The 25,908-nt window shown below is 43.8% G+C and overlaps 1 protein-coding gene across 3 annotated transcripts; it reads left to right on the top strand.

Annotated features, from left to right (window-relative positions):
- Positions 1-307: 307 nt before the first annotated feature.
- Positions 308-24,938, top strand: TNFAIP3 (TNF alpha induced protein 3). 3 transcript variants are annotated; one of them, XR_005858910.2, is made up of 11 exons: positions 308-568; positions 2,885-3,197; positions 7,295-7,485; positions 7,708-7,855; positions 8,048-8,218; positions 8,924-9,104; positions 10,576-11,492; positions 12,693-12,925; positions 13,685-13,904; positions 21,695-21,864; positions 22,530-24,938. XR_005858910.2 is itself a non-coding variant. In XM_015284186.4 (9 exons), the coding sequence occupies exons 2-9, from the start codon at positions 2,900-2,902 to the stop codon at positions 13,964-13,966; spliced, it is 2,421 nt and encodes an 806-aa protein (XP_015139672.2). In that variant the 5' UTR covers positions 308-568; positions 2,885-2,899; the 3' UTR covers positions 13,967-17,694. The 3 variants fall into 3 exon arrangements, 2 of the variants coding, with proteins under 2 accessions (XP_015139672.2, XP_015139673.2); XM_015284186.4 differs by lacking the exons at positions 21,695-21,864; positions 22,530-24,938 and having other exon boundaries at positions 13,685-17,694; XM_015284187.4 differs by lacking the exons at positions 21,695-21,864; positions 22,530-24,938 and having other exon boundaries at positions 535-2,286; positions 13,685-17,694.
- Positions 24,939-25,908: the final 970 nt, after the last annotated feature.

Genomic DNA, 25,908 nt, shown 5'->3' with positions numbered 1-25,908 from the left:
CGCGTGCCTCCCTTGCACTGTCGCCCCACGCCCGAGGGCCTTGCAGGCCACTCTGCTGGCCCAGCAGCGCGGCCTCCCTGCCGCATCCACCACTAAGGGAAGCTGCCCCGCTCCCAGCGGCACCGCGCCGAAGCACGGTTGTGTGCAGAGGGTGCGCTGCGGCGCCCCCTGCCGGCGGCATGAGGAGCCGGCGGTGCCGGCGCTGCTGTTGTCACATGTCGGAAAGTCCCAAGCGCTGACGGTGGAAATCCCCGCTGGGGTTTTTTTTGTTGTTGTCTTTTTTTTTTTCTTTTTCTTTTTTTTTTCTGTCCAGGCGCTGAAACAGAAAGGGGAAAGAAAACAAGAGGCTGAGCTCAGCCCTTCATTCCGCGGCGGAGGCAGCGGCGGCAGCAGCTCCGCACCGGGGAGGGGGCGGCGGACGCGAGCGCGGCCAGGTCAACCCGGGCCTGCTGCCAGCCGGCCGTTGATGGCGGCCGAGCCCGGCTGTGTGCCCCCGCCGCGGCCCGGCTGCTGAGCGGCGTTCACCGGCGGATCGACCCCGCGCCCCGAGGAGCCCGCCGGCCGAGAGGTGAGCGCTACTCGGGTGGGGAGAGGCTGCCCGACGGATTTCTGGAGGTTTTGTTAGCAGTCCCGCAGCGGGCGGTGGAATTGTGCCCTCTGTTGACTGGCGGCGGGCCGGGGTTGCAGGAAGAACAGGGGACGGCGGGCTGCGCGCTGCGCTCAGCAGCGGCGTGTCCAGCCGGCTGGGAGGCCTGGCTGGGGCTGCTGGCACCCGCGCCTCCGAGCGACGGAGGCTGGAGGCTGCAAGAAGCTTTTAGCCTCGTTGCAGCGCTCGGCTGGCAGGGGTTTAGCTTTGGCTTCTTCGGTGAGGGGGCAGAGGTGGAGTGCAACTCTGCCACATCTCAGAACGGAACGCTGGTTTCCCCAAGACCAGCATCTTCCATATTATATGCTGGGGAATTATGTGCTGCACTGTTTGCAGCTGTTTTTTCTTTTTTTTTTTTTCTTCTGGGAACTCAGTAATTACATGTTTAAAGGCGGTAGTAGGGTGGCCGTGCAGTGAAGCACAATGTAAGCCAATACAGCTTCTAGAGTCTTAATGTGCTTTGAGTTGTTAGCTTCTGTGGCTGCTGAGCTGCTTCACTGCTCTGCTTTTCATAGTCAGGGTTGTTCTGTTTTTGCCTTGATTGATGTTCGATGTAAGTGGCACAAACAGTAGTTTCCACTTTTGAAGGGGAAAATGTGCCCGTAGAATAGAACAGAGCATTGAATTCACAGTTCCAGTGAATGCTTCTGTAAACTCAGTACTTTTTGTTACCTAAAGCTGGAAATAACCACTTCAAGGGTCTGTGCCAGTAGTGATTAATCATCTGATAAGTCTTTATTTGGGTAAAAAAACTCGTTGACTCAATGACTCTACTTACGTAACTTAGGAATTCAGTACTCTGGCCATCTCTGAGCGAAGCAGAGCTGTGCTTATTAAACAGGCTAATATGTTCATATGTCATTCCTCAATCCTATGTTTAAATGTATGGATCATTTATGTGAGTGGCGTGTATGAAAGTATATTGGTTAGGGATAGATGAGAAGCAGCTGTTAGGAAGCTTTCTCTTGTTTCTGGTCACCCTATACTTGGCATGACATGTATCAAGGTCTTGATATATACCTTTGACTTGGTATTTGCCCCTAAATAAGTAATCCTCGCTCCTGGTGTGACCAACTGAATTCTACATGTTAGGTATGCAAACCTTTATTTTGTTTGATAGAAATTTGGCTTTGTGAGCAGAGCGGGATTCTACATGGACAACGTGTAGTCTCTCCATATAAAAATAATAGCTCATGGTGTTACTACAGTTCACAGGAGGGATGTGTGAATGTGGTCCCTGCATCTGGCTGCAGCTGGCCACAGAGTTACCGTGCTCAGAATGAGTATTTCAGACTACAGATACTTTGAGGTTATAGGGTGGTTTGTTTTTTTTTGTTGTTCTTCCTGCTGTAGCCCATCAGGCCAGAGGTACTGAAGAAAGGGATGCAGGGTAGTAAACACTGCTTGTCCCACTATGGAAAAATATTGGGGTTTTTGAGCCAAGTGGAAATGCTTTTTCAGCGATGTTGACTTACCGCTGAGTAATAGTGGCACCGCAGCTTGCACCCCCACACACTGCATGAGCACCTCTGCAGTGCTATTCTGCTCACAAAACAGAAGGAGCCTTGAGAAGAGTAACACAGGTCTGTCCCTGAGTGCTTGATCTGCCACTAATACCTCCTTTACCATCTCCAGCCAATGTAAGTATGGGACAGAATGTAGCACAGTGTGTGATATCCAGGCTCTTTTTATGCTATACCCAGCATCACTTATCAGAATGCATGGGCTGCGGAAATCTGAAATGGACATTATCTGTTTTTTTGGCATGTCATCAAAACAAGAGTTTGGAACGTGCTGAAGGTTCAGCGGGTTCATATGGTATTACAGTGTGCAATTATCAATTAGTCAGGTTTCCAAGATAGTTTTCCCTTCCCTTGATCTTGCATTTTTCTGTCCTTGCTTTCATTTGAGTGCCTTTTTTTTTGTACAATGATGTAATCTCCTTAGTGATGAATGAACTCTCTTCAGTAGTTCAATAAATGATCACAATAAATGGATGGGATAAGCTCTTCAGTGGTTATCTCTGAGTAATGCAGAGAGGCTGATGGAAGTGAACTTTAAAAATAATCATCTATATAAGTCTCAGTGGATGGCATCCGCTCTGTGTACTTTACAGTCAAAACAGCAACTAGAATCCCACACATGGAAGTGTGTTCTCAATCTCTGCAGAACTGATAGCGCTGCAGAGCAAGGGCAATTAACAAGTCAGTAAGAGAATACTTTTCTTTTTCATTTCAGATTTTGTCTAGGAACATGGCTGGCCAACACATCCTTCCTCAGGCTTTGTATCAGAGCAATATGCTGAAAGCGGTGAAGATTAGAGAGAGGACACCTGAAGATCTGGTCAAACCCCCCAGTGGAATAATTCACCACTTCAGGACTATGCACAGATACACTATAGAAATGTTCAGAATGTGCCAGTTTTGCCCTCAATTCCGAGAAACGCTTCAGAAGGCCCTGACTGACCAAGCCACCCAGGCTTCGCTGGAGCGCCAGAGGAAGCTGAACTGGTGCATGGAGGTCAGGAGACTTGTGCCTTTGAAAACTAATGGTAAGTTGTGAGCAGGTCTTTACGCTCACTTTAAAATAGGTAATACGGATCTGCCTTTTTATCTTAGTCGCGTAAGCTACAATTTTCTCCAAGTGGCTTGCTGTCCGGAGTCTGTAGCAATCTCCTGCCCATCTCATGGCATGATGAGTGGCCTGAAAACTTCCCAGGTATTTTCCTAACACCAGTAACTTCTGGCACATCAGAGAAAAATAGCATGCGAGAACACTGTTGTGCGGTCCGTTGCTGTTCCATGGACCTGACTCTTGATGTGTCAGCTCTCCTATTTGAAGCAGTGATCAGCCTTTAACACTGGGCAGGTGGAGGCTTGGGATGCTTTGAACAGCAGGGATTTCTTCCCTTGTATACAGGCCAGATGGTAGCACCCTTGTGGAGCTCCACCAAGCTGACCTCACTTGCAGCGGGCTCAGCTCTGCACGCAGCCAGCTCCCTGGTGCTCAGCTACCTGGCACGGTCTGTGAGGTTCTGCCTCTCCTTAGGGCTTGACAGCCATTCCTCCACATGCCTCGGGCAGCAAAAATTGATGGCCTTTTCTCTCGAGGGTTGGTGCTGGCTATAGGACTTCACTTTAGGGTTACTTTATGCTTATTGTGTCAGGCGCTATAAATGAAATAGAGGTAGTACAAATATTTCTTTGTAGGGTACAAGAAGCCATACCATCAAGCAGGAAAATTTAGCACATGACTGTGCGAATTGCTGGGATTTCGTATTCAGCGCAGGAAAGATTTGATAACAGTTATGAGTTATGATCATGCAGCTGCAAACTCAGACTCAGGATTCTCTGCTGTATAGAGAGCCCCAAACTGGGAACGCAGACTTGGGAGAGCGATGACTCTAAGAGCATGGAAAAAGATATTTTCTGTTCAAGGAGCAGGTGACACTGGCTGTAGGGCTTGGTGGACCTTCAGCCTAGTTCAAGTCCCAGCAACATGCTCTTTAGGTGTTTATTTTCTGATCTGTTTATATACACATAGTCCTTGTCTTTCTAGACCACAGTCTTTTCTTACCTGTTTGATTGTACACAACCGTGCTTTACAAAAGCCATAAAAACAGAACCGCCATGTAGATGCATCTGCTTTGACCTTGAAGAGTCCAATCCAGATGTACACCACTGTTACTGTAATAAAAGCACTGAAATTTTTGTTGGCTTTGTGGGCTGCATCTGCATGTGGTTATAGTTGAGCACCCTCATAGGCTGCATAATCTTAAACTTCCAAGAGGTCTGGAATTTCAGCTACGGCGGCCAGTGCTTGGCAAGTCCCAGGAGGGTGGCATTGCTCCATACGTGGAGCCTTCAAAGCTTTGCTCCAAGAGATATGCTCTAATAGATCTCCCTTGAAAATGCTCAATGTACATAGGTTTTGTCCGCAGCAAAGTGCGTAGGTTTTGAAACCCCATATCTGATAGTAGTAGGAGTTCTGCGGGGCTCAATACTGACTGGGCAGGCAGTTGCTGCTGCTTACAGGGTATTCCATGAATGGAGTCCATTGTGTCAGGTCCTTGTGTCAGGAATGTACACTGGTGTTACAAATCCATGGGCTGGGATTCCGTCTGTGAATAGGTGTTCCAGTATATAGGATGCTGAAATACTGGGGCTGTCTCAGGAATGGCAAAGTCAAGGGGTTGATTTGTGTTCCCCCCCACACCTCATGCAGCCAGTGCAGTGCACATGGCTTGGGTTCAGTGCTGTAAGGTCGCTGAGGGCATGGAAAGGAGGGAGGAGTGGCTCCGGGAGCCTGTGGTTTATACATAGTCGTAGTTTTGCAGGAGGGGGAAGGTAAACTGGGCTGAAGGAGTGATCCTTGAGAGATGGGACGGAAGCCTGGAGGAGCCCTGTGCTAGCCTAGAAAATCATGTTATTCCAGTGAGCGGGGAAAAAAATGTGGGCTTTTCTTATTCTTCACATGGCGTGAAGGATATTTTGAAAGCATTCAACTGCATAACTCGTAGATGTGGGAGGAATACATTAGTTCCTTCAGTCCCTGATGGGTTTTTCTAAGAAAAATCTGTGTTCTTTCTTTCTGCCAGTTTTGATTGTTCAAAACAAAGGAAGCGATTCTCCTGTAGGATCTTACAGCGTGTATTTTTACCTAATACGTACGTGAGCTTATGGCATAAGAAAACCCCCAGCTTTTGAATCAGGGCACGTTTCCTTGCGGACGTGTGAAGGGAGAATAGGAGGAAAGGCGGTAGGTGGTACAAAAGTGGAAACTGCTTTTTTAAAAACAACACACACAAAAAATTCCATCGTCTATTGGCTGCGGTGATTTCACTTGTATAATGAATAGGCATTCATTCCAGTTCGCCCAGCCACACCCCCGGGAAAGTCCGAGGGAGGCTTTGCTGTTCAGCTGTGCGGGCAGCAGAACAAAAAGTACGACTGTTGCTCAACTGGTAGTCAAATAGCGCTGGGGAATTCCAAGTGCTGTGTAAGGAATTTGGTGCGGTGCTTCTCAATAAAGAACTGAAAGTCAGCTCTGAAAAAGGAAAAAAAAAAAATCTTATCTTTGCTCTAGATTTTGCGAAGGGAAAATTTTACTGGGATTAATATCTCATCTCTCTTGTTCAGAAGGAAACCCAGACAGTTTTTCTGTATTATACGTTGCTCCTTGATTTTTTTAGCTCAGACTGGCAGGCTGCAGACTAGGTAAGCTTTGCAAGATGTCATTCAGAAACCAGAAGGCAGTGGAAGGAACATGGTGTGCAAAGAGTCCATAACAGTTTATAAAACGTGAAGTACCTCCCAAGTGATGGCTTTTTCAGGCTATGGAGTTTGTTGTAGATTTTCCTCGGACATATCAGAAAAAATAGCAGAAATGTTCATCCAGTGACTTACTTGAGCTCATTGTGTGTAATGCATGGCTTCAAGTGTGTTTGGTGGTGGTGGTCTTTTTTTTTTTTTTAAACTCTCCTACATGAGAAAAATCTTGCAGTTCTATCATAGTGCTCTGTTCCAGGGAAATTGCTGTGGTTTCTTAAGTTTTGATGAAATTGCTTCTCCCTGTATTAAACGCCAGAGCTAAGAGTGCATGTGGGGCCATGACATGACCAGGCTGGATGTGGCTCTGGGCAACCTGGTCTGGTGGTTGGCAACCCTGCATGTAGCAGGGGGGTTGAAACTTGATGATCATTGTGGTCCTTTTCAACCCAGGCCATTCTGTGACAGTAATGATTCTTGATATTTCCCTTTCACAAGGCTATTGAAGAGGATGGGTAGAAGCAGAATTTGAACCCCAGCCATAGGCATGCTTTGTCACACCTTTCAATTAAGTTAATTAACCACTCTGATTCTCAGTTCCTCCCCTCTGAAACTGCAGAACGCTGCTTTCCTTCCTACATGCGGGGAGGACTCTTTCAATGGAAGGGATTGTCTGAATGGAAAACAAATCACTGTTTTTCATTTAGCTAATCTTAATTTTGTGTTTTAGGAAAGCATACCTTTAAACATTCAGCAGTGCAGCATGCAGCTGTTAGTACTGAGAGGAAGGCAAGAGGTGTTCCTACAATTACTTTACATAAATCTCTTACTGTCTCTCAATCTTTGTAATTCCTCCACCAAGCAAAGCCTATCTATAAAGAGGAGAGCCTATAAAGAGGAAGTGAGGCTTGCTGTTACTATAGGATATTCTTAGTGTTTTCCATTATCTCAACCCTGTGCCATCAGGTGTATACATTAGCGTAAGCATTGGTGAAGGAGATTTACACATTCTGTTGTACTTTTAAAGAGACTCAATTATGTTTAAAAGCTATTTCAACTACGTTTGACATTTGCAGTCAACCCAAAATTTAGTTTGTGGTATCAGTCCAAGTTAAATAAAGAGCAAGTTTCCCACCACTGCTAAGTGATGGCTTACTGACCAGTGAAGGGCAGCCAGAGGGAGAGGAAACAACTTGCTTTATTCTCCGGAGCAGAGCATTGTTAGCTGTGATCTGCTTGTGAAAAGCCTTCCGGCAGAGACTTAGAGAGAAATGCACATGGAATATGTGTATGTGCTGCGTATTCCCACATCACACGTGTCGGTGAGGTTGTATGTAAGTAGCCATTTAAAAACTATGTTGTTTTTTTTTTTTTTATGCAGGTGATGGAAATTGCCTCATGCATGCTGCATCGCAGTACATGTGGGGTATTGAAGATGTTGACCTCGTCTTAAGGAAGACATTGTTTAGTGCTCTCAGGGAGATTGACACACGGAACTTCAAGCTGCGCTGGCAGCGGGAGGCTATTAAATCCCAGGAGTTTGTGCAAACGGGACTCCACTTTGACACCCGGGTAAGGTGGCCTTAAGGGATCGTGCTTTTCCTGAATGCTTGTCAGTATTGCCTTGCTGATTTTCTTTCATTCTTGGCTTCACATATTCTACTGTTAGTGGAGAGAAGAAATATTGTTCCTTTGGAGGAAATGGGAAAACGTAAATATTTTGAGTGCTGCAGTTGGTTCCTGACCCCTGTGTCTTTGGACCGGTTTTGAACTGATGGATGTTTCTTTTCTCAGAACTGGGAGGAGGAGTGGGAATACCTCATTGAAATGACCTCCCCAGAAACATCTGGGGCTCGAAACAGACTTCCTTATAATGCACTGGAAGAAATCCACATCTTCGTTCTTGCCAACATCCTCAGAAGACCAATCGTTGTCCTTGCAGGTGAGTTGTCCAGCGTGTCGTCTCTCATTAGGACTCATTAGTCTGTGCTTTATTAGTAATCTCATCTTGCTAATTGCTTTTTTCAGGTAGGCATCTTTTGGAACTGGGAGTATTTCTGATGCACCCAGAATGACTTTTTACTTTCTGCCAGATGCGCCAACTTAACAGATTTTCTTTTTCTTCCTTATGTAGATAAAGTTGTGAGAAGTTTAGAATCAGGCTCCAGTTTTGCTCCTCTGAATGTTGGTGGTGTTTACCTGCCACTCCTTTGGCCAGGTGAAGAATGCTACAGATATCCAATTGTGCTCGGCTACGACAATATGCATTTTACACCACTTGTGACCCTGAAGGATAGCGGGCCAGGTATTTTTTAAGTACCTTGTCTAGTATTTGCATAGCCTCTTCAATTTTGTTATGCTGCTAAGGCATTTAAAATACAACCTGGTTTATATTTGCCTTTTGAATGTTAAAATTGATGTCGAAGATTTCTTTGGAATATGTTGTTAACATTTAAACAGAAACAGCTGTGTCTGTAAATCTGAATAGAAACTAGAGATTGTCTTCAAAATGCCAGCTGAAAAGGGAGCACAGCTCACCTGCATCAAGGCTGGGACAAGACGAAAAGTGGCCTCTGCTTTGCAGCACTCTGGCCTACTTTTCATACTCCTCCATGAAAAGCTTTCAAGGACATGGTCTCACACCTGTGTGCTGCTGCCTAGCAGGTGTGATGAGATGCTTTAAAGATGGCAAAGTATGTATTTCTTCGGAATGGATACCTGTTCTCTAGGTTCAGGTTAAGGTGTCATCCCATGAAAATATGTAATGAAGTAAGATCTATGATACTTCCAACAGTGAGAAGACAATTATGCTGTGGGGACATTAAAATTGCAGTGGGGTGGGGTTTGATCTGTAGTAGGGGCATGTCTGCCTCCTCTCTCAGTTGTGCTCTTTAGAAACCAATTGGTCTTGCTAGCCATTCTCTTGTCTCCCCAAAGTTCAGTAGCAGTGTTGTATCTCGTACTCTTGTCTGATAAAATATCTATGCTAAACCTTTGTGTTTCCATGCAGAAATCCGGGCTGTCCCTCTGGTTACCAGCGAACGAGGCAGATTCGAGGATTTGAGCGTGCACTTTCTGACAGACGCAGAGGAGAGGGAGAAAGAGCAGCTGTTGAAAGACTACTTGATAGTCATAGAAATTCCAGTGCAAGGCTGGGATCATGGCACAACTCATTTGATTAATGCTGCAAAGTGAGTGTCATTCCTATTTCCTCAGTTAAGTTGTTTAAGGTAGAGGTAGGATCCAGACAGCCTTATGTGTGTGCTTTTCGTATCTTTCCACGGCAGTATACTTTACCCTCTGCAATAAAAAATACTGACATTTCTGTTGATGTGGTTGTAAGTGGAATGAGCTCTAACCACGTTCAAAGGCACAAATGTCTTCAGACTTAGCACCTTGAGCCTAATATTTTGGAAAAGTAAAACCGTTGGATTACTTTCGTACTTTTGTTGACTTCTAGATTGCTCAGGAAGTGGCTGGGAAGCAGTTAAAACCAGGAACTGGTTACACAGAACCCCAGCACTTTATGCAAGGGTAAATTGCCTAAACTGCATGCGGTGTAATTTTGTCTGTGCTAGGGAAAATATTTGGCAATCTTTTCAAAGCGGAGACGTCTGGAAAGGCTGTGTTCCTGCAGTGGTGCAGCAGGCAGGAAGCTGTGGCCAGTGAAGGAGCTGGCATCTGCCCTCGTGCCCCTGGCAGTCAGTAACACGTGCAGCAACTGACTGCAGTCACCAGCTTCTTGCATGTGAGGATCACTGGCAGTGGTGTCTGCCTGCCCCTTTATGACTGTCATTACTTCCATTGCAGCCTGCTGAGATATCTCTGTGCTGTCAAGTTGTTCTGCTTTGGTGGCCTTCTACCCGAAGGATAAATGCAGTAGTAATTGAGCTTCTTCTGCTACCCCGATAGGTTCTTGAGTAATACAAGCAGTACTAGTTCCTCATCCTCCGAAGTATTACATGGTAAAGCTGCAATGTGGGATTTTCCCTGCCTTCAGGGTCTGGGTAGGGATTCTGCTTGGAGTACTAGCACTGCACGTACTGAACTGAAGCCACCTAGTTTGTTTGAAGAATTTGATTAGTAGCTACAGACCCCAGAGGGCAAAAACAGGAACAGATTTTGTAGTGAAGTTTATCATGAGGTACTGTGTCTAGAGTATGAAGGGTTTGTTTTTAGCATGGGCTGGTGAAGAGGGAGATCTGACACTCTAGTTTCAACTCTGCTGAGCACTGGTCTTCAGACAAATTTAGAATTTGGGGGATTTTCTTTTTATTTCTGAAAGATAATCCGATTATTCTTCCCGCAAACAGCTTTCAGAGATAGAAAAGCCTCACCTTGAAAATCCTTTCAAGAATACTTCCGTTTAGCACTGTGTGGGACCACTTCTTTAGATGTGAAAGTCTCTATTTGACATCACTGAACACCTGCTTTTAAAATTATTTCCACTTACAGCAACAGTTTAACATCCTGGATCTTCTAGCTGAGTAATGTGGATGTGTATTAAATGTACATTTCCTCCCCATGTGGCTTATATTTGCCTCCACCCCTACCATCTGCCCTTTTCAACCAGATATATATTTTGTGTGTACGCATGTATGTGTGTATATAATTTATTCGTATATGTGTGTAAATAATTTATTTATTTTTTTTGTCTGTCAGGTTGGATGAAGGCAACCTGCCCAAAGAAATAAATCTTGTGGAAGATTACTTTCAACTGGTGCAGCATGAGTACAAGAAATGGCAGGAGCACGCTGAACCTGCCAGAAAAGAGGCCTGCTCCAGGAACAAACAGGACCTGTCTTTTTCCCAGCTCTCCCTCTTACAGGTGAAATGTGAAACTCCAAACTGCCCTTTCTATATGTCTGTGAACACCCAGCCCTACTGCCACGAGTGCTTTGAGCGGAGGTCGCAGGGAAGCAAAGGAAGAAAGCAGGTCTCTGAAGCAGCAACCGAGAAACTGAAGGCAGCTGGGTCAGGCTCCTCCTGTGGTAAAGCTTGTGAACCTGGGGGGTGGATGTCCGAGGAGGCTGTAACAGGGCCTCGCTCTGCACCCCCAACTGCTCCCAGCCTTTTCCTCTATAGTGAAACCACTGCCATGAAATGCCGGACCCCAGACTGCCCCTTCACCCTAAACGTGCAACACAACGGACTTTGTGAACGCTGCTACAATGCCAGACAGCTTGCTCCTTATAACAATTTGGATGACCAGAGATGTTTGGACTATGCCACGTGTAAGGTCTGCCTTCAGAAGGCCAATAGGACATTTAATGGCATATGCAGCACTTGTTTCAAAAGGACTACAGAGCGCTCCTCGAATGGCAGCCCTGGTTTTGTACCCACGTGCCATCAGAGGTCTACATCTGACCCATCCCAGATCCCACAGAGCCTCCTTCAGCATTCCTGCCAGCAAGCTCCCAACAACAACTGCAATGAGCCGCCGTTAGCTCATGCCCCACGCGCTTTGGAGGAGAAGAAGGGAAGTAAGCTCTGCAGGAAGCCTGGCTGCAAGTTTTTTGGAACAGCTCAGAATGAGGGCTTTTGCACGTTGTGCTTCTTTGAATACAGGGAAAACCATGGTAAGTGAAGATGTGAGCTTTGTCAGATGTGGTGCAGATGGTGAAACTGAAGTTTTGCACGTGCTGTGCTCTAAAAGATCAAGAGGTGACAAACACTGTGTAGCAGAAGCAGAAGTGTGAGGAAAATGTGCTTTATTGGCTGTTACTATCCCAAAAGAGAGGCATGCAATAACAGTATGGGATATGTGAAATCTTGTAAAACTTTCCATTGGCTTCCATGAAAGAAAAGCTTGGTCAAGAAAGCATCATTTTTGATGCCTTCCAACCATACACTGCAGTAATGATCTATATCCATTCTGGGTTTAACAGATATAATACTGGAGTAATGACTGAAATCTCCTCAATAAACAGAGCAAGCAAAATTTGTCTATGGTTAATGTGCAAACATAATGTGTAGACAATCCAATATAAGTATTTGATAGTAACATAGGAGTATATTGCTATAATGTACCTTGAGATGTTTCTTGATAGTCTACACGTATGCTTAAAATTAAGCCCTAAAATAGTCTGTAAATAAATCATGTTGTGAAATCTTCAGCTTCTATGCTGCTGCTGTTACACAGGCAAGTGCCTTTGGATACAGAGAGTGGAAGGCATATGTGAGGAAAGTAACACTTACCTCAAGATAGTTCCCTTGCTGACAAGCATGTCAGTGCTACACTTTCCATGTACTTTTGTGTTAAGGACCTATTATGCTAGCTTGCAAGAGCTTATTTTTGAATGTTCCCAAGGAGAACTGTTACAATTGTGGAATATGTAAGATTGCATCATTAGATTAAGAAGTATAAGGTGCATTAACCTATTAAGCTCTGTGCTACTGTACTTCCATTACCCCATGTGATTGAAATGAAGGAGGACAGAAGAGAAAAGTTGGGATGTATCGCAGACAACATTCTAGAACCGGTGGTGGTTTTCCTTGCCTTTAGTGAGGTCCGGTTTCTATGCTGTGATGCTGTGAGCAGGTTCTTCTCGAATCAGCTGTTTGATGTAAAGATCAGTCTATATTAGTCCTTTGTTTACGTAAACTGAAGGAATGTGCTCTGACTGAGAGGTATCAGGATTGTCAAAATTCAGTGTTTGAGGCTAGCGGATTTTTTGGTTTTTTTCTTTGCAAATTGAGGAGCTTCCTGTAGTCACTTTGGGCCCTAATATCTGTTGGGCTCATTCACATTTCCCCTGTCCTTTCTTTGCATTATGCAGACAGTGCTTCACTACGCCATCAGAGGAGATCTCAGAGGAATTCCTCAACAGCTGGTCAACAGGGGAGCTCAGCTGCCACCTTCCACAATACCATGTCTTGCCAGCAGCAGAACTGTGGCACCCTGGGTAGCACCATGCTGGAGGGCTACTGCCAGAACTGTTTCATTAAAGCCCAGAGCCAGCGATTTCAAGAAGCCAGAAGGACAGAAGAACAACTAGTGAGACAGCCTGAAGTAAGTATGAACTTTGAAAACCTTCCTCTTGTTTAGCATGTTTTCCCCTTGTGAGAGTGACTCAGAGTGTAATAGGATGCAGCAACATGAGAATGTTCTAAGTGTCATGGGAAGACTAGTGTAAGGTATCTCATGATTTCCACTTGCTACAACTGAACAGTACTTCTAATGGTCATTCTCAATTTAGTATTTTCATGGCTGTCAGTTCTCAGTTTTACCTAGCTGGAATTTGCCCTGCAGTTTCAGTGGACCCACGGTTGGCTTTGTTTGCTGGCTGTACAGGGATTTTCATTCGTCCCTTTAGAGCTATGTAACTGCATCAAGAGATTTAGTATGCTTCATGTTGCTTTTTTCGTTGAGCACATCACAGATTTTCTGTTCAGGGTGTTTCTGTTCATAGGCTATTTGGTTTGCTTTGGTTTTAGAATTGAGGATTACCAAAGATACAAAACTTATTTTTCTGGGAGGTGACAGAATTTATGCTATTCTTCGATAAAGTCCAAATTGTCTTTTGGTATTGTACTCTTCAGAAGTATATGTCTTCTTAGTGGGCTTTCCAGATCCTAGCTTCAATGTGAATTTTCTACTTTGCAAAGCAGTCTCCCAAAGCCCTTGCAATTTTTGCAGCGGTTTGTTGTCCGTGGTTGCTACCAGCGCCCCAGTGGTCCCATATACAATATGTTAGCACAGGTGAAAGTAAATGAAATGCCACTCGTGCCACCAGCATGACAACTGACAGTGTTTTTAATGTGTTTCAAGAGAACAGGACAGCGCAGAGATCTACAGCGAGCAGCACTGACTAGCCAGAAGAGGCAATGTGCCGTGGCTTCATGTCGAAACAACTTGGCCTGCAGAAGCAGTGAGCTGTGCCAGCAGTGCCAGCGCCTTGGCCAGTTTGCACAGCTGGGGGGTCCCAGGGAGCCAGCCGCAGATGAGCCCCCGAAGCAACGCTGTCGAGCCCCTGCTTGTGATCACTATGGTAATAACAAGTGCAATGGTTATTGCAATGAATGCTACCAGTTCAAACAGATCTACGGCTAGCAGAGAGGAAGAGTTGGTAAAGAAGAAGAAAGCGATACCAGCTCCTTCCTTAACTGAAATGGTGCTATGTCCAAAACACTTATCAGTCCTGGGAGCAGGGGCTGGGGTGGAAATGTAAGCTGCCTGCCCTTGTTCCTGTTTATTCCCAAGAATGGGAATAAGTATGTACTTCCTCTAAACACTGCATACAAGAACTGCTAAGGAGGGCCGGTTGCTTTCTGCACAGAGCTGTCTTTCATGAATAAGCTCCTGTCATGCTGTATTTAATTCTTGGACTTTCCAGTTGGAAGTTTGAAGCATTTCATTCCAAAGAGCTTCCTGGTTCTGCCTCTTTCTCAGTACCTCCCCTGCACCCACACAAGGAGGACTCACAGCTACTCTCGTCAGTGTGGGAAATCTGCATTGATGAATGTTGGTCAGAGGCGAGTCTTTGCTGAGAGAGATCCTCCAGGACAGGCTGATGCAACTTGAAGTCAAAACAGAGTGAGGTTGTCTGAAGAAACTTGCTTTGGTTTGCTCACTTCCTTGCTTCTGTTTTTGTGGAGCTCAGCAAGGCTGGAGCTTGTGCAGGCATTTGGGGTGATATCAGTGAACGGTTCTGGGTTTGCAGAGCCCTTGGCAAACTGCAATCTTAAACGAGACAAGCAGTGGTCAGCATTTAGATCCTTTCCCAAAATCAAAGATAGCTGGAAAGACAATGTGATTACAGAAGCAACTTTTACACATATGTGATGGAAAGTCTGAATCCTGCAGTTCCCCTCACATATGGAAGGAATTGTCTCCAATAGAAGAAAAAAACAGGCAGAAAAGCCTTTTGTCTTAGGCTCCCGTTTTGAAGCCAAAGCAACTTTCTTCTCTTCCACTGTAACTGCCAGAAATACACATGCTGCTGTTCACACCCCCATTCCCTATTTCTCTCTCACTTTTTTTCTGTTACCCTCAATGTGTTTCTGACATTGTGCTAACAGCTTGGAGCTTGGCAGTGGGGTGCCTTAGGATCAAGACTTCACTCTTGGAGTTCATGCATTTACTTCTCAATCTGCAGCACTTCAGCAAATTTACCTTTACTGTTGTGCCTGATACCCTCTTTTCTCCTTTCATACTTCTTAAGTTTTCAGTATCTGTTTTGCTGCTGCTGTTTTGGAGGTGATACCTTTTCTAATTTCCTTGTCCAGCTTAGAATCTTTTTTTTCTAGATATTAAAAAAAAAAAAGTTTTTTAAAAAAGAAACAAAGTTAAAATAACTCAACTTATTTCTGTTAAATTTTATATATTTTTAATGTTAATGTGAACATATGTTTTATTAAAATATTTATATTATTTCAAACAATGCAACTTGAAATTTGCACATCTAGGATTTTTTTTTTACGTATATTTACCCTTGTGTTGAAATTTGCAAACTTAAATGTATGATTGAAAAACATTCTCAGATATAAAGAAATAAATTATTGAAGGATTGAATTTGGTATTTTATATTGATGAGAGGGAGCACAGTTGAGCACGTAGCACCCACTGCAAAAGGATTTCTGTCCGGGATGACCACTGAGTGCATCACTGATGTCTCCTGTTTCAGGTTGCGTAGCCAAGCATTTTCAGAAGGCAGTAGCTTGTTGTGCATTTCTGCGTAGTCTCTCAGTACCTCAGTGTTCTCTCAGGAAGAGCTCTTGGTACCTTGTGGGACACCGTGCAGTCTGTGTATATCAGGACTTAACTCCTGTGTGTACTCGATCTTCTGTTCCCAGAGCTGAGTGTGGCCAAGAAAGGATGGGGCTGGACCAGGCCGCAGGGGAAGCTAAGCCAGGCAGACTTGACTTTGCTTTCTTCATCCATCTACCAGTTACCCCAAGGATTCCCAGCTGGCTTGAGTGCCACTTTGGGAAGTGGTGATGGTCATGAGAGCTCCCCATGTGAGCAGGAGCAAAGGCCCAGTCCAGCACTACCGCCTTTCACCAGGAGCAGCAGGGAGGGCCTTTGCCTTTCTGGTTTTGGTGTCTGGCTTGCTCTGTAGCTCCTGAAAAGCAAATTGCTAATTGCTCAGCTGAATACTACCTGAAAGGGGTGTTTTCTTCTCATCGCAAGTTCATCCAAGCCTAGCAATGCTTCCAGGGGCTTTCTGAGCTGTAACGCTCCGTCAGGATGCCTGCACTGGTGCTCCAGTATTTCAGGCCTCTGCCTACTCAGGCAGTGCTGCATGCCACCCTGAAATCTAGGTACTGCCCAAAGTCTGAAGGGAAAAGTAGAAGGCACTGCAAGTCTCCCTGTGTGCTCTGACAGAGGACCCTCTCCTAAGAGGTGATCCTGCCCACCCCGTGTCCTGGCTGGCTGCACTCTGCCCTAGTAGACCCTTTCATTCTTCATTCAGGAGCATGCTTCAGTGCCTTCGCAGTTGAAACCACATAGATGCTATATTCTCAAGTATGTTTGTGATAGCTCAGCTAGTGTTTATAATTCTCAAAGCTCACTCACGTTCCTGAGTTTCTGCCAACCTTCCCCATACAGAGTTTAGCCCACCTCCCTTTGGACCTGTGTGCAGCATCCTTTCAAAGCAGGCAGCTTGAAGCTTCTCTGCTCCCTAAGGGCAGAGCCTCTCAGGTCTACCAACCCAATCTCTACAGTGTATCTTCAGATTCTGACAGGGGAGCTGGGAGGAGGAGATTGGTTAGCTGTGGTTGCCATTGACTTCAGCCTCTGCACAGAAGAAGGGTTTCAGCTGAAATGCCTGAATCCCCTTGATTTTCTGTGCTGCTTTCCGGGCCTATTACTCGTAACTTTGAAGTCACATGTGGCTCGTCTCGTTCTGAAGCTCATATGTAAATGAATGCCCAGCCTGTCTCTTGTGACTGACTCGTGTGGGAACTTTAAAGATATTAGTGCCTTTTTTTTTTTTTTTTTTTTAATACTTTGGTATTTCCCTAATGCCCTGAGGGGATTTTGACCCTCTGATGCTTTCTGTTGTCTGCCCAGCTCCTCAAGTTCAAGTATTTTTTTCCTTCCTGTTCTGAAAGAGAGAACTTTCATTTGGATTCTCCCTTTTTGAGACCACTTACAGAAAGAAGCCTCTTTGCTGAGGCGCAAGTGTTTCCTAGATTCTTTTCTGAGTGGAAATTCCTTATAACATGGTACAAGAATGGATTGTTTTGCAGGCTGTGCTTACATATTCATTTTATTTAGGGATACTTGTAGATAGTCTCAGTAATTCTTCCTGACGGAGAAGATAGATGATCTAAATGTTATCTGTTAGGCAAATCATGGGCCTTTGGAGCAGGAGTAGTGTACCAGCAAAACAGCTAGCGGCCTGTGATCTGAAGAGTGACAGGCCAGCTGAGGCCCTGTTCTGACCACAGATCTGCATGAAAATGTTGCACCATGCAAAGTGGTGGCATATCCAAACTTCCCATTGGGAATGGCCCTGAGCTAAGCACCAGCCCAGTTCACAAGAACACAAACCAGTGAGTTGAAGTGGTCTTAGGACTCAGCATCCATAGCTTGGGTCAGCATCCCTAAGATATATTTTTGCTCAAATGCTTTGGTTGTAAATTAGAAATGCATTGCTTAAAGCAAATTCTTGGGAGTTGCTGTCATTTCTTCTGGGAGCAAGAAATGGCAAGCGCTCAACAGAATTGACATCCACCTCTTTTTTCCTATAGTAGTAGTTTCCAAGGTTTTTGGATTATGGATCAGCGTACATTGGTACATTTTCAGTGCCTAAAATAAAGCATTTGTAACAATTTCTTTGGCTCGCACATTACTTAGTGCTGCAAATGCAGCTACACAGCTCTTCAGCTAAGTGTCAGTGACTTTATCTGGCGCTATAGTTTGACAACTTTTTGCACCAAAAATCACTTACATCATCTGTATCTGAGAGCTATTGCCCATACACTGACAATGATAGGAATAGGAGAAAAGGCAGTTCAGCAATTTAGATACCTGCGTTAAAAAGATCCCAGTGTGAGACTCAAGCTCTCTGGATACATTCAAGAGTCTTTCTCACGGAGGACTGGGTGAGAAGCTCTAAGCTCCTCTTCCGAACAGGTGCAACAGGGACTTTCAAGTAGCTATGTGAAGGAGGTCTATGTTACTGAATGAAGTAAAAATGCTTGCACGTTCAGTCCTTGTAAAATAAGTGGTTTAGCATGGTGATATGATGCAAATTTTGCATGGGGGGAGTAGCAATTATGTAATTTTATTCGGCATACTTGAGCAGGACACAATAGTATAATATGCAAAACACCAAAAAAGAAAACCACAATGCTGAGCAGTTACAATTTCAGTTTAAATTAAATGTAAAATAAGAAAGAATGCTTTTAGTTGCCCGTATTTAATGAGCAGCGCACCAAACTTGTTCCTGGTGGGAGCAGATTCACTGTGCTCACATGAGCTTGGTCAGTAATCTCTGTGCTGCAGCTGTCTCCCATATTGGTGATAACATGCTGGTAATACCAATGCTTGCCTTGTTCAGAAGGGTCATCCTATCAGCACAGGAAGAAAGAGAAAATGCTCAGAAGTGGCTTAACTGAGCTGCCACTTTGTTAATTCCCCTTGCCTTGGCCAGCTGTGGTTATTTTGGAGAAGGCCGCCATAGTCTTCCCGAGGAGTAGTGGAGCTGAGCTGCTCAGTCCCCCGCAATCCCCTATACCCTCTGCCACTGCCCTCTGCTCTCTGCCAGCGAGCTGCTGCTGTAGGCAACCCGGTGAGCACAATGCAGCCGCATCTCGAGTTACCAAGACATTCATTCAAAAAAAAAAAAAAAAAAAAAAAGCCTTCATGTGTATATATATTAGAACGTCTTTAATGTTGGTCAAACAGAAACCTGAAATAAGAGCAGGTAATTTTGCTTGGGAGTTTTATGATGACATCTTTTTGTACCGATGCTAATTTTCAAAAAACTCCCCGTGTCTAATATTGAAAGACAGCCTACGGCGTGCTACGCAGACTGCCCCCCTCCTCCGGCCTCGCTAAACTGAACGCTGCGTACGTAATCTCTCCCCCTCCCACTACCCTTGATCTCTGACAGCAGTGATTCTTTTTGTTATTGATTCGTGTTTCCCCCCCCCTCCCCACCACCTTTTTTTTTTGTTTTTTTTTTGCTAAGGGCCTGGTACAAATACGTGATGCTGGGCAGGAAGTAAGATTTCCCCTGGTGAATTACCGTGGGGGAAACTTAGGTTTTATTCTCTGCTTACGGCTTCATTTCAAGGGATTCATATGAGCTAATATGACTGCATATGGTGAGTTCGTCCAATTCCCACCCCGTTCTTTTTTTTCAAAGCCACTGCTCAGTGGCACGTCACAAAAAGAGGTCAAAATTCCCTTCTCGTTTATACAATGTAAAGCCCAGCTGGTGAGCTGTGGCTCTGCTCCGAGCACAGCAGCCCTGTGCAGTGTTCCTCGCTTTGAAACAAGCACCTCTCCCACTGGCTGCTCTCAGGTACTGTGGGACAAGGCCTGGCCGCGGCATTAAGTGCTGTGCAGCCTGAGAACACGCGGCCAGCATTCCCACTTACTAACATTAATGACTGAAGCAATCATTTCATTTCCTCTTGTCTGATATTCATGATAGAAGAGCATGCACCGAAGTGGTGCCTGGTAAACATTTTGCTGCGAGATCTGATAACATTTATACTGATGTCAATCCTTAATAATTTGATGGACTTCAGCAACTTTACTTTAGATTTTCTGTCAGATAATTAGGATGGGAATTTGGCCAGGTATCTTATACAAACAGTCTCTTACTTCCTTTTACGTGTTCTGGAGTGAAAAAAGGGGCGTTCAGTTGCTGCTGTGGCAACCCACATGCCACAAAGACATCCCTAAGTAAGCAGACCTCACTGTTAAGTCCTCTTGTAAATAATGGCACACCTTGCACCGGCTGCTGGTTACAATGTAATGGTAATTAGGCACCTCAGCCTTTTCTGTGATCCTTAGTGCACAATCACTTAAAAAGCAAGAAAAGTAGCCTGACCGACATTCCAGCGGGATAGCTTATAGCTTACTTACCCTCTAACTTATAGCCTGCAATGAAGGTAAAACTTATTTTTACTTGAGGGAACAGATCACATCATTTTTCAATTACATATTAATAATACACAGCCGGTAAAAAAGACGACGTTGCATGCTGTTTCACAATCACGTGCATGTCTAGACCAGCCTACATCTACTGCCTAAGAGAAAAAAAAAGTCATCATTTCCAGAGACTTTTTTTTTTTTAAAAAAAAAAAAAAAAGGGAAGTTTTGGGGGTGGTAATAAAGCCATGAATGCTGACCCTCAGCAGAGCAGATCTCTTTGAAGGCTGGTGCTGGGGCAGGTGCTTGGAGGGAGCCTCCAGTGCTTGCCAGCGCTCCTGTGCGTCTGAGTCATATCAGTCGTGTGCACCACGAAAGTTCACAATGCATTACTCAGAGCAGGCGTGTAACTTGGGCTCTGCCAAACCCGAGGCTACATGAATGTCAAATTTAACGTATTCATCACCAGAATTTTCTTTCTCTCGCTCTTTCTTTTGGGCATTCAGCAGGGAAGACTTATTGAGGCAGAATTTCGTATTGTTGGGTTTTCATTATATGATTTGCTGACTTACAGTTTGCTTTGCTGTGACTTCAGGCATTTGAGCTTTGCTTTTTTCTCCCGCATGGGGCCTAAGTCAGACCTCCACTCTGGGCTGTAGAGTGCACTCAGTCTTCCTTGGGGCTTTGGTTTTCCTTGTGTCCTCACATTATAAGGTCACTGCAATGTTAGGCTACCTCACTGTCACGTGTGCTTCGATCCAGGCTGGCTTTCCTCTACCAGAATAGCAACCCACCAGCAGCTGTGACCAAGAACAAGCTGATCTGTATTGTACAGGGCTTCCTGATACTTTCCACCACACACCTACATGTGCACTTACAGAAGTGCCTACACACGCTGTAGGTTTCCAGCTTCAGCTCCCCACAGTGCCTGCGGTGGTCTCCCTTTGTCTCGTGGTGACTTCTGTCTTGCTGTCCCCCACCCTTACGCCGGTCAGGGTGCTCCTGGGTCAGCATCTGGGGGATGTGTTCCTCCGCTCTGTCACTTTGGAGAAGGTGAGAGTGTAAAGTGCAGCTCGCTAGAAACGTCCAGCCCCTAACACTCCTCCTTGGATTGCCTTCTTCATCTTGTAGATGGCTGCTTCTGTAAAAATGTGGAAGTTTGGCTGAGCTCTGCGAAGGGTTGGCCTTCCATATTTCAGTTTTTACCTCTTTGAGTTGACAATGCTTCCTTCCTATTTGGAAACAACTTCGAATTAAACTCATCAAATTCAGCTGCAAATGGAGATAGGCTTTATCTCTTTCTTTTCTTCCCCACAATGAAGTTTCAGCCTGTACTAATAACATCTATAGCACAGCTGCCAAAACAGTGTTTGTTCTTCACCTCTTTTTTTTTTTTTTTTTTTTTTGTTATGTTTCAGGGTGTAACTAAATATTATCACTGCTAGGGAAAGTGTATCTAAACCATACTGGTCATGACTTATTTTTGCTTGGCTAAAAAGGAACAAGATACTTCAAAGTACATGGTCATTTGTAAAACTTTGAACAAACCAGTTTTAATACTGCAATAAGGGAAATATCATCAATATATAGGAAGAATCCAGCAAAGCCTGGAGTAAATGGAAAATAATTGCAGGACATCAGAGAGGACAGCAAAAACAGGAGACGATAACTTCACAGGCACGTGGAACCAGTAAGCGTTTAATCTATAAACTTTCTTGTTTTCAGCTGAGTGAAGCAGAGACAAGTAGACACAAGAAAAAGTACAAACAAGTTCTTTATTCTGCAACTCCATTTGAGCACTCTAAAGATAGCATCAAGGACTGCATGGAAATCCCCTGGATACACTTTGTAATTTTTTCCGGTGAATCTCGGGATAGCAAATATGAAAGGCAAGGGTAAGTGGATGACCACAGCTGATGTAGGCTGCGCTTTGGTATTCCGCTTTTGCGGTGCAGACAGCCAGGGTGTAATTAATCTCAGCTGTCTTTCCCTCCCCTGACTACAATGGGCACCCAGATGACTAGCTCAGATGTAGATGTTTACACTGCAAAGGTGACACACTGGAGTAGATGAATCCCACGCACCATTTCTAAGGTGATGTTTCCTCTTGAAGAGAGCTATAAAATTAGGGCAATGTGCAGATTAGCTTTTACTTTGTAACTCACCAACTAATCAGATTTTGTTGCTGGGCAAGTCATGGAAATACTTACAATTTATGGCAACTGATGCCTCCCAAAATCAATGGGTGTTAGGGAATTAAATGCCTTGCATCTCTGGGGCAACGAAACCATCCATGAATATATATTTGTTTTGCAAGAAATGAAAGAAGTAACACTCACATAACTCCCCTCAATAGCTATGAGATTTAATTGATTAATGATTACAAAACACACTGACATCCTGGGGTAAAAGGTCCGATACTTAAGTAACTACACAATGTTTCTGTCTGTATTGATGATGTACTTGTTCCCCACCAACAACGTAATTTTGGGATCTACTGAGGCTCAACTTTAGAGAATCTTTCATTTTTCTGAAGTTAAGTTGTTGTGTTTTCTTTCAGGTACTCCTTGGATATAGAAGAATGAAGATGAAACTTGCCCAGAGGGAGCATGTGGAACAATATACATGTCCCTGCACTAAACAGTTACCTAAATCATAAGCTCACTATCTTACCATTTCCACAGTTACTTCAAGTGCTAAAGAAATGTATTTGAATTCCCAAATAATTCCCAGCTCAGGCCCTGTATGTTTCCAGAGTAGAAAATCACTGTAAGTGCAGTAATATGAAGGCAGGGCTATTTGGACTGAGTGTTAACTGCAAGACACTTGGCACTGTTACCAAGGATGATGTCTGCTCCGCTTGCATTAATAATGCATTCAAAGAAACAGGCTTTTCTTTTGCAATAGATGGAATTGCATCATATAACCACCTATCTCTATCATCAGTTCTCCTTCTAACAGAGCAAAATGTTGTCAAACTACAAGGTAGAGCACTGGGTCACTGTTCTGCACACTACTTTTGGTTGGCTGCTGATCATTACATTTAGCTTCTTTGAATCATAAAGATAGAGATGTATGCAAGAATTTGTATCCAGCTCACACAATGATAAGTGTTATGAATGGGGGGATATAATTTACCATTTATTTACTCTGAGGTTTCCGAAGTTATCAAGGGAGATGAAAATAAACCACTGTGGTGTGAACAAAGAAGCTAAGTGAGAAGTTCATCTCCTCTCTAGTTGGCTGCTACCTATTACTGTGGTGATTTATTGCCATAATCAAGGAAGAAACACCCTCCTTGCAGTGGAAAAATGTTCCTAATAAAGATAAAATTGTGATCTCAGTGAGAATTGGGAAGTACCAGTAAAAGCTTAGAATTCATACCATGGAAAAAAATCTCTGCAATGAGAAATACAGCGGAAAAAAACACTTCTCTTAACTTGTTTATACATCCACAAACTGCATAATTCTTTTTTACCTCTGCAACAAATGAACTCATGTTAAGATATGTGCCTGTAGTGCCCTTCTACCCTCTTTGTTGTTTTCAGGTTATAATTCTCCTGTATTAAAATGTGTCTGTTTCACTGGGTCTAGATTGCTAATCCATCTATTTTACACTGTTTTAAAGACTCTTCTGTCTCCTTCATTTTTACCATTGTATTAGTCTTTCTCTCGTTTTGGTTAATCAGTAATGTCCTATTATTTTTTTCCAGGCCCACAGAAGAAAAGGTTGAATTAGATGAAACCTGGCATGGATCTCTGCAGAAAATAAGTAGAGAAGCCATGTGCTGAAGATTACTTACTGCCAACCTACTTAAAATTTTTCCAGTTCAAAGTGAAAATTGTTTTTTGCAGTGGGAGTTTCTGCATTTTTCTGACACAACATTGTGTCACAATATTGAAGCAAGTACCTCACAGAAGTCTACAGCATTCCTTTTACAGATCATACGAGTAATTGATGTCAGAAAAGCGTGGTTTTTATTAATTAACATGGAATCACATCAGCAATTTTCCTTCATCTTTAAGCAACTTTTGCAGGATTTGTGGGTTTAGTTGGATTCAGGAAGAAGTGATGCTATTCACTTATATCAAGTAAGAACAGCACTTCCCATTACATTTATAGGTAAGAGAAATTTTAAAAAAAAAAACAACACAGGAAGTTTACAGAACATTTTTCACCTCTGTATTTAGAATTGTTTATCTCCAGAGGAGATACTTACTACTTCCGAGTTGAATTTGATGATAAAAAATCTTTATTGCCTTTAGTTTTGCTAACCTTTGATTTTCCCTCAGTGTGATTGCAAGTTGGACAAGTGAAGAAGTCCAAATGTTCCTAAGTTCCTCCTACAAATGTTCGTGTGCTGTTATTGAAAAATGGAATTGTATTGAAAAGATCTAATCATTTTACCCAGGCCAAAACTGACCTATAGTGGTAGCACACAGTGTAAAAGCTCTCCAATAACATTAACCTTTATTAGTCCTTGTGTACCCACCTAAACCCCATGAAACATAAACAAAGTGAAGCCCCTCGAAAATTTTCATACTAGGCAAATTTTTTTTTACCTACCCTCTGTCCCAAACATGCAAACTACCATATCTTCTCCCATCCTACACTAGACTTTGGGGAGTTTCAATCCCTGTATGTGGGTGAGAAGTGGTCACGCTATAAAAAACAACTCAGATGTCAAATGAACTAATGGATGACACATAGCGTGCACTGGCTTACAGTTCAACCTTCAGGTTCTGGCAATATGTGGCAATGCAGAAAGTCCTCTCCTCCTACATGTCTGCACAGTTCATCCAGCTGCACTGCCATATTCCTTCTGCTGAGTTGCTCCCACACAGCTGAGAAAAGGATCCTTTTCTCTCAGCCTGGAAAATGTGATGGCTATTATTTGTAGTTCCACTCAATCGTTGTGTTGTACCAAGGCTAAACAAACTACAAACATGATTAAAAACTATTTCTATATTATTCTTTTCCTGTGTTAAATAAGAGAAAACGATGTGTTATGGATTTCCTCCACGAGGACACTGAAAACTGTCAGGAGGAAAGCATTAATTTAAGAAACAGTAATTCATGTATTTGCACTGAGATTTACCCAGGAGCATAAGCAAAAGAGCGAGGGCTCTCTGCTTCCACTCCCATGTGGATAAAGCACAGGACAGTGCATCCCTAAAGTAGAAACAAAAGCTCCTATTTTTACACACATTCACTCTATTAACTTCTGTGAAGTGGATATTTCTTTCTTTGTAGGGGCTGGTCCTGCTCCCACAGGTGGTGGGTTTGTGTCAGAGCTATGGTTGGAAACAACCCAAGGGAAGACCTTTTTCAAGAGCAATGTCCATTTATCTCTGATTTCCCTGTCCCTTTCATCTCCAATGACTCTGTGTTGGGGCTCTCAGAATTGAGGACACCTCAGGGCCATTTTTTCACCAGAAGATTTAGATCTGGTAGGTCTGAAGAGGTACTTTTGTCTCTTCATTCTTCTATTTATAGAAGAATTATATTCTCACGTGGCAAGGTTTTGTTAGCAGGGGGGCTGCAGGGGTGGTCTCTGTGAACAGAACCCAGCAGACGCCCCATAGCGGACAAGAGCCTGTTCCAGCTGGCTCCAAAGAGGTCTGTATTTGTGACTATACGAGATTAATGTGTCGCCTCTTTAAACAAAATTAATTGCGAAGAAGAACTGCACAAACTCTCAAAAAACAGTGATCAAAATGAAGAGAGCAAGCAGGGGGGTTTTGCTGACTTCTTTTTAAGGGGTCGCTGCTTCTCACCATTTGTAAAGTTATCAAAACAACACATGACTTTTTCAATATCATTGTACATTATGTCAAAATCTTAACATACAGTTGTTACCTGGCACAATACAATGTTACTAAAAGGTTAGGTAAAACAATGGACAGCATATACAAATGACGCGTTCCTTAACCAAAGC

Source organism: Gallus gallus, chromosome 3 (genome assembly GCF_016699485.2).
Source record: "Gallus gallus isolate bGalGal1 chromosome 3, bGalGal1.mat.broiler.GRCg7b, whole genome shotgun sequence".
NCBI lineage: Eukaryota > Metazoa > Chordata > Aves > Galliformes > Phasianidae > Gallus > Gallus gallus.
This window is presented reverse-complemented; position numbering and strand designations above follow the sequence as displayed.